General features: G+C 44.8%; 1 protein-coding gene across 2 annotated transcripts in view; it reads right to left on the bottom strand.

Annotated features, from left to right (window-relative positions):
* fbln1 (fibulin 1) overlaps window positions 1-13,038 on the bottom strand; it is a 149,470-nt gene that overhangs the window by 120,173 nt on the left and 16,259 nt on the right. For both annotated transcript variants that reach the window (XM_067999735.1, XM_067999734.1), the window contains exons 4-5: window positions 10,786-10,984; window positions 8,295-8,360 (exon numbers count right to left, since the gene is read on the bottom strand). In XM_067999735.1, coding sequence (XP_067855836.1) covers window positions 8,295-8,360; window positions 10,786-10,984 — 265 coding nt within the window. The remainder of the gene's footprint in view (window positions 1-8,294; window positions 8,361-10,785; window positions 10,985-13,038) is intronic.

Here is a 13,038-nt window from a genome sequence, read left to right as displayed (position 1 = left end):
CATTTTCACTCACAGCAACAAAAGTTGGCAGGATGAGAATTCCTTTGGCGGTTCCAATGACACTTCTAGATTTGGAGGAGACAGAACAATTCTTGAGGTGACAAGAAAGGCAGGTGTGGCTATGCCTCACACATTATATACACAACATCCTTGCCCCAGGACCTAGATTTACTGGCCCAGATAGTCATACAACTGGCCTGACCTCAATAAACTCCTCACAGTTTGGTAGGGGCTACCTTGGTGCTGGCAGCCAGCCATTCCCAGCACACATTTTGTTGGGAACACAATATTGGGGCTTAGCTGACAACAAAATGAAGGGGGTGCAGGATGGCATATTTGAAACTTAGCAGATACAAGATGGAAAAATTCAAAGAAGTAATGGTAATAGTCATCTTGACAAAAGGGAGAGACAAGAAAAGCTGTGACAAAGAGAACAGAAAGACTTTGAAGGCTGGAAATGAGAGAAGGATTACCAAGCAGACAACAAGCTTTTTATTTTATCCTATCCACATGGCAAGAGATGTGCTTGAAGAATCTCCCAAGATATGGGAGCAAATCAATACTGCAGCTCAGCAGAGGATCAACAAAGCAAGACAAACCTACAACCTTTTAGAGTTGCAGTACTGAATTTTTTTCTGCCACTAGATGTCAGTAAATACCATCTGTGAAGTGTCAAGAAAAAAGCACAGAAGTTAGTCTGTGTTTTGTATTATTCCTCAAGAAGTATGGATATTTTATGAAGGTTAAATTGTACATTCACCAGCATATATCATCATTTTTCTTTTACAGTAAATACAATCTATTATTTTCCTGAATGCCAAATAAATAATTTTCTTTCTTTGTTTTTGTGGTGGTATTTTCTCCCCTTTGCCCATCTGGGTCTCTCTGCCTCACCCACCATCCGACGTTGAGAGGGTAGTCTGCTGATCTGCTCCCAGGCCTCTGCCAATGGTGCTCTGAAACTGGCAGTATCAGACGAGTGGTACTATGATTCCGGGATGATACTCCCTCTCATTTTTCCACCCGTTGGGGAGGCATCTAACCTTGACTCAACATCTCCCCATGGTAACAAGGCAGAGAATAAATTCAATGCTATGAGGCTATTTCTTCCTCAAAATCTAATAATAATACTTGCATTTATATCATATCAGAATATCTCAAAATGCTTCACACTATGAATTAATTTTGAACTACAGAGACTGCTGTTATACATGCAGATATGGCAGTCATTCTTCGATAGCAACGTTCCACAAACTGCATTGAGATGAATGACCAGTTAATCAGTTTTTAGTGGTGTGAAATGAGTGAAGAATGTTCGTCAGGCCCCAGTGAGAATTCCCCACTCAAATTAATGAAACACAGGCAGTTACAGCCATAGAACTATAGAAGTTTACAGCACAGAAGGAGGCTAACCGGCCCATTATGTCTGTGCTGGCACTTTGTTGGAGCAATCGAAAACTATTTTCACCACCCTGCACCTTAGTCTGTTTCAAATATTCATCCAATTTTACTTTAAAAGATGCAACAATCTCTTCCTCAATCACTCCCTGTGGCAAGAGAGTCCATCCTCCAACAATCCTGTGTGTAAAGAAATTTATCATAACCTCTCTCTTCACTCTGTGATAATTTTAAATAGATGATCCTTTGTCACTTGCTCCCCAACCTCAGGAGATTTCAATGGAAAGGAAAATCAGGTGGGCTGTATAACGGGCGGCCGCTCTGCTATCACCCATTTTGCGTCCCTGCTGAAGGGGAATTTTAACCCCAGTTTCCAACAGCAAACACTGGATAACGATCACTGCCGCGTTTTTCCTTTCCCTATTTCAGATGTGCCGAGTTACCCCCGATGACAGTATCAAGTTCTGCAGGGTGCTGCCCAAAGTCCATTTCCATTCCTGTGACTGAAGGCAGGAATGTCCTGGCACATGAGAAGTTTCATACAAGGGAAAAAAAAGTTGAAAATCTTGGAAATAAACAGCTAGGAGCCTGTTTTTTTTCTCTTTATAGATGCTTACTGACCTGCTGTATATTTCCAGTATTTCTGTTTTATTTCAGATTTCCAGCATTTGCAGTTTTTGTTTCTTTTTAGTTCCACACATAGGGGGTTAAATTGGATAACCCCCAAAAATGGGCACAGGGATCACGGTACGCGATTAATCTGCGCCTGTTCATTGCGCTGCAGGCAACACGCTAAATTGGTGCTGCCTGCTGATTTCCACGACTGCTGCATGCAGCCAGCGCTACCTGCACTGTTCATTGGCTGCACGCATCAGCAGGAGGCCCGATATCGCAAGTGGCTAGCGCTACTTAAAGGCAGCCTGCACCTCTTAAAGGGGAGGTGCATTGTGGCTGCAAGAAGTGGTGAGAGTCTTTTGTGAACGGAATCTGTGCTGTAATATATTGAAGAATGGCAGAACATGCGAGACAGCATGCACCAAGGCTCTCTGATAATGCGCTGGAGGCCTTGGTGCAAGAGGCAGAGAGAAGGAAGGGCATCCTGTACCCGCAGGGGGGGAAGGAGGCCCTCAAGACATATGCTGAGGAGACAGGGGAAGGAAGTAGTGGCGGAGGTCAGTGCCAGGAGTATAGCTCCAAGGACACGGATGCAGCGCAGGAAGAAGTTCAATGATCTGACACGAGTTGTCTTGGTGAGTGAGTTCAATCTTCAAATGGTATATCCTACCAACTGCACCACTAGCCGAATCCACTGCTCAATTCACTATATCCCCATCACCCACCGACCACCAATCTCTATCAAAACCGTTCAATTCATATTGTTTACCTCACCCACTTAGCACTGTTGCAAGCCTCATACCCAAAACTCACAGCTCACACACACTGACAGCTATTCAACCATAACAGCCACATCACCCAAACATAATGCAAGACACTTACTGACACATTTCTCTCTTTCTTGCAGGAGAAGGTGGCGCATAACAGGAGGCAGCAACAAAAAACTGGAGGACAAGTGTGCCTACACATTTTAACCCCCGTGGAGGAGACAATGCTGGCCATCATGGGAAGGGCCATCGCTGAGGCCATGGCCACTGATTGCGCTGAAGGGTTTGATGATAAAGGTCTCAGCATATGTAATCCTCCATCTCTCTTCCCACTTCTCCCTCATCCCACAATCTTTTCTGACTTCCAAGCTGCAGATAGTGTAAGCATGCACTTCTTACTTTCTCTTCTCCCCTCACCGCAACCCAACCCATATCTCTTTTTCATTTCAGATACCCCAGAACATGAACTTTCCCAGTCAGAGGAGGAAGAGGAAGAAGACAGTAATGATGAAGAGACACCATCACTCGATCTTATGCTCACAGCCACCAGCTCAGAGACCGACACTGCACGTAGTTTAGAGGCTAGGATAGAGGAGGGACCTGCACGTGGTGAGACACTGGGCACAAGTGCGCAGGAGCCAGGGCGGGGGGAAGGATACCGCAGGTGCCAGCTCGCCGGGGGGTGAGATCGCTCACTAGTTTTGCTGCAGAGGAGTCAGATAAGGACTTTGATGGCCCAGGCTACAGAAAAAGCCTGATGGGGGTACACAACCAAATGCTTGAGGCACTGGAAAGATTGCCAGAAAGCCTGCGCTTGATGTCAAGGAGCATGGAGGAGTCCAGCTCCAACTTGGCACACAGCTTTGCGCAGATCTTGGAGCCCATCCATTCCAACATGGAACGGGTGGTCACCTCCATTAGCACACCTGTGGAACCCACCATGATGCAATGTCTGATGACCGATGTCACAGCATCCATTGCAGAACAAACAGCTTCCATTGCAGAGGAAATAGCTTCCATCAAAGATCTGACTGCTGCCTTGGATGCTCAGACTGCTGCCATCATGGCTCTGGGTACTACTGTTGAAAGGGGCTTCCAGGGCATCAGAGCAGTCCAGCAATCTCTTCTCCAGCAGATCACCAGGATTGATGGGGGAGTCCAAAACTAGAGGTCATAAATATAAGATAGTCACTAATAAATCCAATAGGGAATTCAGGAGAAACTTCTTTAACAAAAGAGTGGTAAGAATGTGGAACGTGTAACCACAAGGAGTAATTCAGGCAAATAGCATAGATGCATTTAAGAGGAAGCTAGATGTGCACATGAGGGAGAAAGGAATAGAAGGATATGCTGATAGGGTTAGATGAAGAGGGGTGGGAGGAGGCTCGTGTAGAGCATAAATGCCGGCATAGTCCAGTTGCGCTGAATGGCCTGTTTCCGTGCTATAGACTTGACGATGTAACTCGATTGCTAAGGCGCCACCCCGGGAGAGTGGCAATGGCTCCATGGAAGAGGAACCTGCTGTCCTCTCTCATGATGACAGCATTCCTGCCTCCACCCCTACCACTCTGCCAGAGTCCTTGCTGTGGACTGTTGCAGCCCAGGCCAAGATGGTGAAGTCTGAAGCCGGGTCCTCTAGGTCCAGAACTGCTCAAGGTCGTCCTCCAAGGCCATCTGCAGTCTCCTCAATTGAAGGTCAGCAGCCTTCCACCACCCACCCATTGGGGAAGCACCTCTTTGGAGCACTAGGAAAGGTAAAGGCACACAAAAGACAAGCACCAAGAGAATGCACTAGGGTGATTATACAATGTATAAAAAATGAAACTAATGAGTGAATTGATAAACTTGCATTTGAATTTGCATTTGGTGGTGGTTTTTATTTCTGTGGAGAACTGAGGGAAGGACCAATATGTGTTGTCAGAAAGAGGACGATGTGATGGTCAGTGAGAGAGGAAAGGTAAGCAGTTTTTTTAAATTATTCGTTCATGGGATGTGGGCGTCGCTGGCAAGGCCAACATTTATTGCCCATCCCTAATTGCCCTTGAGAAGGTGAGGGTAAGCCACCTGCAGTCCATGTGGTGAAGGTTCTCCCACAGTGCTGTTAGGTAGGGAGTTCCAGGATTTTGACCCAGCGACGATGAAGGAACGGCAATATATTTCCAAGTCGGGATGGTGTGTGACTTGGAGGGGAACGTGCAGGTGGTGTTTTCCCCATGTGCCTACTGCCCTTGTCCTTCTAGGTGGTAGAGATTGCGGGTTTGGGAGGTGCTGTCGAAGAAGACTTGGCGAGTTGCTGCAGTGCATCCTGTGGATGGTACACACTGCATTCACAGTGCACCGGTGGTGATGGGAGTGAATGTTTAGGGTGGTGAATGGGGTGCCAATCAAGCGGGCTGCTTTGTCCTGGATGGTGTCGAGCTTCTTGAGTTGTTGGAGCTGCACTCATCCAGGCTAGTGGAGAGTATTCCATCACACTCCTGACTTGTGCCTTCTAAATGGTGGAAAGGCTTTGGGGAGGTCAGGAGGTGAGTCACTTGCTGCAGAATACCCAGCCTCTGACCTGCTCTTGTAGTCACAGTATTTATGTGGATGGTCCAGTTAAGTTTCTGGTCAATGGTGACCCCCAGGATGTTGATGGTGGGGGATTCAACAATGGTAATGCCGTTGAATGTCAAGGGGAGGTGGTTAGACTCTCTCTTGTTGGAGATGGTCATTGCCTGGCACTTGTCTGGCACAAATGTTACTTACCACTTATCAGCCCAAGCCTGGATGTTGTCCAGGTCTTGCTGCATGCGGGCATGGACTGCTTCATTATCTGAGGGGTTGCGAATGGAATTGAACACTGTGCAATCATCAGCAAACATCCCCATTTCTGACCTTATGATGGAGGGAAGGTCATTGATGAAGCAGCTGAAGATGGTTGGGCCTTGGACACTGCCCTGAGGAACTCCTGCAGCAATGTCCTGGGGCTGAGATGATTGGCCTCCAACAACCACTACCATCTTCCTTTGTGCTAGGTATGACTCCAGCCACTGGAGAGTTTTGCCCCTGATTCCCATTGACTTCAAATTTACTAGGGCTCCTTGGTGCCGCACTCGGTCAAATGCTGCCTTGATGTCAAGGGCAGTCACTCTCACCTCACCTCTGGAATTCAGCTATTTGTCCATGTTTGGACCAAGCCTGTAATGAGGTCTGGAGCTGAGTGGTCCTGGAGGAAACCAGACTGAGCATCGGTGAGCAGGTTATTGGTGAGTAAGTGCCGCTTGATAGCACTGTCGATGACACCTTCCATCACTTTGCTAATGATTGAGAGTAGACTGGTGGGGCGGTAATTGGCCGGATTGAATTTGTCCTGCTTTTTGTGGATTGGACATACCTGAGCAATTTTCCACATTGTTGGGTAGATGCCAGTGTTGTAGCTGCACTGGGACTGTTGGTGAATGGGGAGGTGCGGTTGAGGTTTCTGGTATCGCTCATGAATAACCTGATCATGTAGAGCCCTGGCAGAAAAGGCCGATGTTGTAGCCTCCCTTCCTCTTCCTCTTCTTCCACTTCCTCTTGCACTTCGTCATCCTCCACCTCCTCCTTCTCCTTCTCCTCTGCCTCCTCCTCTTGCTCCTGCTCCTCAGCTTCTCGCCTGATCGGCGGAGGCAATGGCTATTCCCTCATAATGGCCAGGTTGTGCAGCATGCAGCATACTACCACAAATCTGGATACCCGCTTAGCTGAGTACCACAGGGTTCCTCCTGTGCGGTCCAGGCAGTGGAAGCGTTGCATGAGGACGCCTAGGGTGTGCTCTATAATGTTCCTTGTGACAGATTGGCTCTCACTGTAGGCCTGCTGTGCACGTGTGCATGTGTTCCTGACTGGAGTTATGAGCTATGTCATGAGGAGATACCCCTGTCGACCAATAGCCAGCCTTTGACTTTCCATGCTGATTCAAATACAGGTGGAACAGAGGACTGGCACAGAATGAATGAATCATGACTACTGCCGGGATAGCGGGCACTGACCTGCATGATGCGCTGCCTGTGGTCGCACACCAGCTGCACATTGAGGGAGTGGAATCCCTTTCTGTTCATGAATATGGCCGAGTTCAGATGGGGAGCATGCAAGGCAATGTGCGTGCAGTCAATGGCACCCTGCATCATGGGGAAGCCTGCAATCTGAGCAAAATCTTGTGCTCATTCCTCCTGCTTGTCTCTGGCAAGAGGGAATGAGATGAATGTGTTTCTCATTGTACAGAGAATCTCAGTGATCGCCCTTATACTGCAGTGCACTGCAAACTGAGAGATGTTGCTTATATCTCCAGCAGCAGCCTGAAAGGAGCCAGAGGCCTAAAAATTAAGAGCCACGGTCACCTTGACAGCCACAGGCAATGCTGTCCTTCCCTTGCTTTGAGGTTGCAGTTGTGGATGCAGCAGTTGACAGATTTCAGTCACGACCTCTTTAGTGAACCGAAGACGTCTGATGCACTGGTCATCGCTGAAGTTGAGGTAAGAGAATTGCTCCCTGAAGATCCTCCGCTGATATGACCTTCTGCTGAGTGCCCTGCTCCTCCTCCTCCTGCCTCTTCTAGCAGCTTGTCCTGCTCTTTGTGCCTCTGTTTATTCTCCCAGTTATGTCCAATTCCCAGAGGAAGCCCTAGCAGGCCACCCATGTCTGGAAGCAACTTCTTTCAATAAAATATTTTAAATGACACTAAAGTACTGCAAGATCAGCCAGACCACTCCCTGTAGAGTACTGAAACCTTATTGAAACGCGTACAATTGCACCAGCAGCCAGAAGAAATAATCCAGCAACTAACCTGTAAGTACTTCATGATCCCTTTAAATAGTGCTGGTGGGGGGGTTCTTCATGCGATTTAACATTGTGTTCAGCTGTGTGTTGGCTGGAGTGTGAAATTGCAAAATGGCAGCAGTGCCTTCAAATCAGCGTTGCACACTGATTTGTGTCATAATCTCCCTACTCTGCATGCTGCCAGCGGTTGTTAGGTGCACGCACAAACCCCTTTACCAAGATGGCGCCCTGCGTACTTCCTATCGGAAGTTTGTGCACGCATCTCGGACCCCATTTTCGAGTCTTAGTTGGCCGCGTAGCGCCTAAAAAAATGAGTGCTACAAGGCCCAATTTAACACCCATGATGTCTGTTGTTAGGCTGCCTCAACCAACAGTTCTATATCAGAAAACATAGTAACAAGGGGACATGGAGAAGCATCAGTAGGTGTACAGATTTCTTTACAACACGTAAGAATTATGGGACAATTTAATTACATCCACTTAATGAGACTTGGATTAAAGGTTCCATTCTGCCCCCTTTAAGACAGCCATTTCACAGAATATAATGGAAACCGGTGGCATCTGGTTTTACATTTACAAAATATAACTTTGTCCTTTCACAAAATTTATTGTTTCACTACACAATACAGTGTTGAGGGGCTGCATAAAAACGTGAGAGCTTTAATCCAAGTCTCATTGAGTGGATGTAATTAATTTAACAACAAACCTCCATACCTCTGCATCGATCATTCAGGAATGGATCCTCCAGCTCTGGTGATGGTTTTCTGATTTCTGTACGACCTGAAGAAGAAAATGAGGTATAAATGGACAACTTTCACTGCAGGGCACATCCCAAATCAGATTACAGATTGTATAGAGCTTTTCAGTTAACTTTCACCTTTCCATCTTGTAAAATTGGTGGCATAAAATATTGAGGATTTCAAATTCAATACACTTACAACAATAAAAATAATGGTTTCCAGTGGCTAGAGACCATCTAATAAACAACAGAAATGTGAGATAGATACAGGTTCATTAATTATATTTGCTATGCTACCACCTCTTCGGATGATGTGGAGATGCCGGTGATGGACTGGGGTGGACAAATGTAAGGAATCTTACAACACCAGGTTATAGTCCAACAATTTTATTTTAAAATCACAAGCTTTCGGAGATTTTATTTTAAAATCACAAGCTTTCGGAGATTATCTCCTTCGTCAGGTGACGAAGGAGATAATCTCCGAAAGCTTGTGATTTTAAAATAAAATCTCCGAAAGCTTGTGATTTTAAAATAAAATTGTTGGACTATAACCTGGTGTTGTAAGATTCCTTGCATTTGTCCACCTCTTCGGATAGAAATTATATCACTCTAGAAATGAATAAAACCATATAATATCATTGGGTGACTTAACCAACTAACACAATTATAATCAAAGAAATACATGAATGGGACTTTCTTTTCTCAAATTATGAACAGAATAATAATCCAAAGCAAGAAAAATGAACACATCGCACAGATTGTGAGATGATGGATTGAAATGGTACAACAAAGACTCTGGAGAGGCAGCCTTCAAGGCTGCAACTTTAAACAGCAACACATGATAATATTCTAACACCTTCATTCAAAAACAACTGCTGAGGTTACAAATAGGATTTAAGTTTTGAGTCTGATCTTGTCCCACATGCTGTCCACATGTTCACTATTTAAGTCGTCATAGGAAGGTAAGGAGCGGACATATTCAAAATAGATTGCTCTTAAACTATTGTAAGATTTTGACGGTGATTTCTGATATTTACCACACCACTAGCTGTATATTTGATAGATGTGAGTAGTCTGCTTTTCCAGCTCTATAAAAGCCTATTTCCAAAGATTCTGTTGTATGTCATTATACATCAGACTCCATCTATATCAAAAAGAAAAGCCCACTGGGGACAATTTTAGAATTTTAATATGCTCAGGTTTTTTTAGTAATCATCACTTAAAGAGAGTGCACAGACAGCAAGACTCCTTCAACAGAAGTCTCGTCTAGGAATTTTAGTCGGGAGGCTGTCGGCTGTGAAATTCAGCCCTGGGCCACTGTCACATATTGGCAAAAGTGGAGTAGGATCCTCGCCTGCCCCCTCGGCTGGGGAAGGTGAAAGGCGACCCAACTGGGAGAGAAGGGAGAGAGCAAACTGAAAAGAAAGAAGAAGGTTTACCCTCACCAAAAGGTAAATACTTCATTTTGTTTTTTTAACAGCGACTGGTGCTGGCATCACAGAGACTGACTGTTAGGGAGATCATTTAACGTCAATAGTTTGAAGGTGAACAACCAGCTCAGTGATTGTATCTCTTGGTAATGAGATGTCATTCCATGGTATGTAGACAGATACAGTGAAGCCCATAATCAGCATATCATTTTATTGCATCACCTGAGAATTTAAAACACACAGTCAATCCATTGCAATGGAGGTTTTTTGTTAAAGGAGTACTGACAAAAAATGTTCCACAAACTTTTTATTTGGGGAGAGAAGTGCTGTTCCTGCTTTGGATTATTAATCTGTTTATAATTTTATCACCCTAATGCAAGTAAAGGGGCAATGCATTCTGAATTAATTCATGTAATTAAACGTCATCCAAGAAAAATTTCAAAGTGTTTCTCAGCAATAATTGCTGTTACAAGGGGGAAATGCAGCAGCAAATTTGTACAAACGGCAATAAGATGATGAAGTAAATCAGTTTTTGATGGTATCAGTTGATGGAAGAATGTTTGCTCAGATTTCAGAAGAACTCCCTGTGAGAACTTCAAATAGTCCGTTGGGATCTTCAACATCCACCTAAACAACAGAGACAGGCAAACTGGACCTCGGTATAAAGCCTCATCTGAGTGATGACACTTTTTACAATGCAGCGCTCTCTCAGTACTACACTGGAGTGGCAGCCCAGATTATACATTCATTTCTTGCAGCAGGGCTTGAACCCACAACTTTCTGACTCAAAAGTTAAGAATGCTGCCAGCTGAGCTAAGCTGAGGTGTTTATCAGCAAAAACTCAAAACAAAATGGCAAATATTGCTTCATGCAGACAGTGACCCTTTACTCTTGTTACCATAGCATTCAGCTTGAAATATGTTAACATTTTGCTATACAAACAAGGCATTCTCACATTTAGCTAAAGGAAAGGGGTCATATTTCTTTATTAATGGGCCCGACCCTCAGGTTGGCTGCTCTCTTCTCTCAATGTTACCTGAACTCTGGTTGCGCGTTTCTGGGGATGAATATGGTTCTGTATTGTTGCCTGTGGCTGGAATGTTGATGTCTTCTTGTTCTCGTACACAGCATGCCCTGTAGACCTGTCCACATTGGTATCCCAGGGCTTGATTTGCTTCACAACTGAGTCCATGGACTTTAGCTTCTTTACCCAGAAGACAACACTGACAGCATTTCTGTCGAAGAAGGAAATTAGAGGGAGCGAGAAAGGTAAATGTATACATGCTGTTCCATTAATTGGGGAATTAATTCCCTCTCCTTCACCAGACATTTTGTTCCTCAACAAAGGACATGTAAGCAATCTGTTCCCAAATCTCTGTTGCTCTTCTGTAACTGTCCACCAGAAGGTGCAGAAGATCAGCCCTAGTTAACTCACCCTCCACCCTGGAGAATGCTTTCCCTGTGTTCAGTACCTCCTCTTAACAGTTAGGCCTGAATTGGTAACTCAACGTGTGAGGTAACACGAGGCATGTTCACAATGCAATGGTTAGAGAAACAGCACCTGGCTAACGAGTCACATTGCAGGAGTTTCCTTTCACTTGAGTGCTTTTATCAAATTACATGAAAATCCATCCAACTGAACAAATAATCTTCTCCAGTGAACATCCTACAGAATAGAATTGGACAGGAGGCAGGCTCCCCCAGTGCAATTGGCCTCAGTACCCCTAGTTTAGGGAGGGGAAAATCAGAGCGAGTTCCTGCTAATGACAGTTACATGGGTAAGATGGGTATAGAGGGATATGGGCCAAGTGCAGGCAATTGGGACTAGCTTAGTGGTATAAACTGGGCGACATGGACATGTTGGGCCGAAGGGCCTGTTTCCATGTTGTAAACTTCTATGATTCTATGATTCTATGATTGATATCCAGAAATCCCCCACCTAAAAGTGTACATTTAGACATTAGATGAGGACCAGGTCAAATTCAGTTCAGATGCCTTCCCCAACCCCCCACACCTCTTGCCCTCTACCCATGGCTAATTGGCCTGCCAACACTCATTGTCTTACCTCACACATGAGGAATAGCTGCTTGGGTAAGGAACTGGAAAGCAACTGGTGGTTGTGGAACTGTACCCCAGTAATGACTCAATGCCTTCAGGAAAGGAGGGAAGGGGAGAACACTGGCTGAATAAAATGGTTGAAATAGGAGTTCAGCAGTGATCAGGGAGCAGATCAGAGAATTAGAAATGCTGTTAACAGGTTATGACCATTACTCAACACTTCTCTACAGTGGCCTAACTCAGCCCCATGTGGGAAACTGAATCGACATTCCTAACAATTCTGTGGCCTCACATGTGTGTGCTCCAGTGTACTGTGTCAGCATCCATCTTGTTGTAAGCCTTTTCACAAAATTTAATGAGATGATTTTATTTGTTACTAAAGAGATGTATATGTCCATTCTTGTTACTACACAGGAGTGCTTTGGGGCTTTTACAATTACTGCAGGAGTTTGCTGAGTTAACTGATCTAAGTGAAGGCAACAGTGGGGATGCTATAATTGGCCTCAACATGTCCAGATTAGGGATTGGGGTTAGGTTTGGAGTGGAGGGAAGTTGCATTCCTGGTCACTATGCAACAACTCCTGCTGTGCTCATTCTTTTCCTGCCAGTTACTAAACAGCAATGGCAAAGTCTTGGGAGCTGCTGACCCTTTCACCCAAGGATTGGTGTGTAATACACGGAGACTTGAATTAAAGTTGACAAAATGACAGTAGGCTTCACTTTCACCATGAAGACCCAATTTACATATTCATTTCATAAACAAGTCACAGCGGCAGAGAAAGAAAAACTGAGAATTGCTTTTATAACTTTTTCTTTCTGTCCCTACCCACCCCCCAAAAAGGTTTTTGAACTTTTTTTTCTTCCAGTCTTCCTGGAATCCTTGTGCCACTTACTTGATCTCAAACGACTGGACTAGAATTTAAGCAGATTGCAATCCAGACGAGTTGCCCTTGATTTTTTACCTTATGCCAAAACGTAATCTTTAACATATGGTCAATGCTTTGGCTTTAACCATGACTTAATAATTACTGAGCTGACCTAATTATGGGCCACTTTTTAAAATCGATTTTAACTGATAAAACTGTACAAATCCACTAGGTATAATTGAGCAGTGGAGTCAGTGGCCTTTTTCAGGCACAAAACGGGCGCCTCAGCACCCAATATGGCGAGCAGAGCAGGCACACTCATTACACATCGGAATTGTGCCACCCACCATATTAGTAAAGGCAGA

Source organism: Heptranchias perlo, chromosome 18, assembly GCF_035084215.1.
Source record: "Heptranchias perlo isolate sHepPer1 chromosome 18, sHepPer1.hap1, whole genome shotgun sequence".
NCBI lineage: Eukaryota > Metazoa > Chordata > Chondrichthyes > Hexanchiformes > Hexanchidae > Heptranchias > Heptranchias perlo.
The sequence above is the reverse complement of the archived record's forward strand: the minus strand, read 5'-3'. Positions and strand labels throughout refer to the sequence as shown.